The sequence below is a fragment of the Hyperolius riggenbachi genome, chromosome 6 (assembly GCF_040937935.1).
Source record: "Hyperolius riggenbachi isolate aHypRig1 chromosome 6, aHypRig1.pri, whole genome shotgun sequence".
Taxonomy (NCBI): domain Eukaryota; kingdom Metazoa; phylum Chordata; class Amphibia; order Anura; family Hyperoliidae; genus Hyperolius; species Hyperolius riggenbachi.
The window spans coordinates 340620063-340621984 of record NC_090651.1 but is presented as its reverse complement, the minus strand read 5'-3'; the positions used below and the strand labels follow the sequence as shown (position 1 = coordinate 340621984).

The following is a 1922-nucleotide window of genomic DNA, read 5'->3' as shown; positions in this document are numbered from 1 at the left end:
TTTAAAATTCGAGTTTGGTCGAATTCGAATAGTAAATTATTCGAGGTCAGTCGAATATTCGAGTCGAATAATTTTTACTATTCGATTCGACCTCGAACTCACTATTCAAGTTGGTATTCGAGCTCATTATTCGAGCTGACTATTCGAATTGGCCTTAAATAGCTTCCAACACTTGTTTTGAGGGTGAATGATGCAAGAAACATCTTTTTTTCCAAGTAACAACATCAAGTGCTTATGTGGGGATGTTCCTTTAAAAAAAAATGTGGAAAGAGAAGTTGTGTCCTGAATTTTGTTCAGTACTGTATCTTCTTCTTCTTCTTCTTCTTCTTCTTCTTCTTCTTCTTCTTCTTCTTCTTCTTCTTCTTCTTCTTCTTCTTCTTCTTCTTCTTCTTCTTCTTCTTCTTCTTCTTCTTCTTCTTCTATATTGTCTTCTTCTTCTTCTATATTGTCTTCTTCTTCTTCATCTTCATCTTCTTCATCTTCTTCATCTTCTTCTTCATCTTCATCTTCTTCTTCTTCTTCTTCTTCTATATTGTCTTCTTCTTCTTCATCTTCATCTTCTTCTTCATCTTCTTCTTCTTCTTCATCTTCATCTTCATCTTCTTCTTCATCTTCTTCTTCTTCTTCATCTTCTTCTTCTTCTTCTTCTTCTTCTTCTTCTTCTTCATCATCTTCATCTTCATCTTCATCTTCATCTTCATCTTCATCTTCATCTTCATCTTCATCTTCATCTTCATCTTCATCTTCATCTTCATCTTCATCTTCATCTTCATCTTCATCTTCTTCATCATCTTCATCTTCATCTTCATCTTCATCTTCATCTTCATCTTCATCTTCATCTTCATCATCTTCATCTTCATCTTCATCTTCATCTTCATCTTCTTCATCTTCATCTTCTTCTTCTTCTTCTTCTTCTTCTTCTTCTTCTTCTTCTTCATCTTCTTCTTCATCTTCTTCTTCATCTTCTTCATCTTCTTCTTCATCTTCTTCTTCTTCATCTTCTTCTTCATCTTCATCTTCTTCATCTTCTTCTTCATCTTCATCTTCTTCTTCTTCATCTTCTTCATCTTCTTCATCTTCTTCATCTTCTTCTTCATCTTCTTCATCTTCTTCTTCTTCTCCTTCTCCTTCTTTTTCTATATTGTCTTCTTCTTCTTCACTTATTTCTCTTTTCAATTTTTTTTTAAAGAAATGCAGCTATTTTTGAGCGTAACAAATAGCTGGTGGGCGCACGCATCTTCTTCTTCTTCTTCTTCTTCTTCTTCTTCTTCTTCTTCTTCTTCTTCTTCTTCTTCTTCTTCTTCTTCTTCTTCTTCTTCTTCTTCTTCTTCATCTTCATCTTCATCTTCTTCTTCTTCTTCTTCTTCTTCTTCTTCTTCTTCTTCATCTTCTTCTTCATCTTCTTCTTCTATATTGTCTTCTTCTTCTTCTTCTTCTTCTTCTTCTTCTTCTTCTTCTTCATCTTCTTCTTCATCTTCTTCTTCTATATTGTCTTCTTCTTCTTCTTCTTCTTCTTCTTCTTCTTCTTCTTCTTCTTCTTCTTCATCTTCTTCTTCTTCTTCTTCATCTTCTTCTTCATCTTCTTCTTCTTCATCTTCTTCATCTTCTTCATCTTCTTCTTCATCTTCTTCATCTTCTTCTTCTTCTCCTTCTCCTTCTTTTTCTATATCGTCTTCTTCTTCTTCACTTATTTCTCTTTTCAATTTTTTTTTTTAAAGAAATGCAGCTATTTTTGAGCGTAACAAATAGCTGGTGGGCGCACGCATGTTGGAAGCGCCATTGTATGTGCTCCCTGGCAGTGGAAACACACAGACAGCAGGAGGTAAATTGAGCAGCAGGAGGAGGAGGATGAGTGTGTGGCAGCAGGCAGTCAATGAGGCAGGCAGCGTGACATAATAGCCCTGGTACCTAGCGGTGATACC

General features: G+C 35.3%; 1 protein-coding gene across 1 annotated transcript; it reads left to right on the top strand.

The window, feature by feature from the left end:
• Positions 1 to 406: 406 nt before the first annotated feature.
• On the top strand, positions 407 to 1479 carry LOC137522953 (uncharacterized; the record flags this gene model as incomplete). Its single annotated transcript, XM_068243113.1, has 2 exons — positions 407 to 1052; positions 1235 to 1479. Coding segments are annotated over 2 exons (891 nt in total), but the record flags the coding sequence as incomplete, so codon positions are not given.
• Between the last annotated feature and the right edge of the window lie 443 nt (positions 1480 to 1922).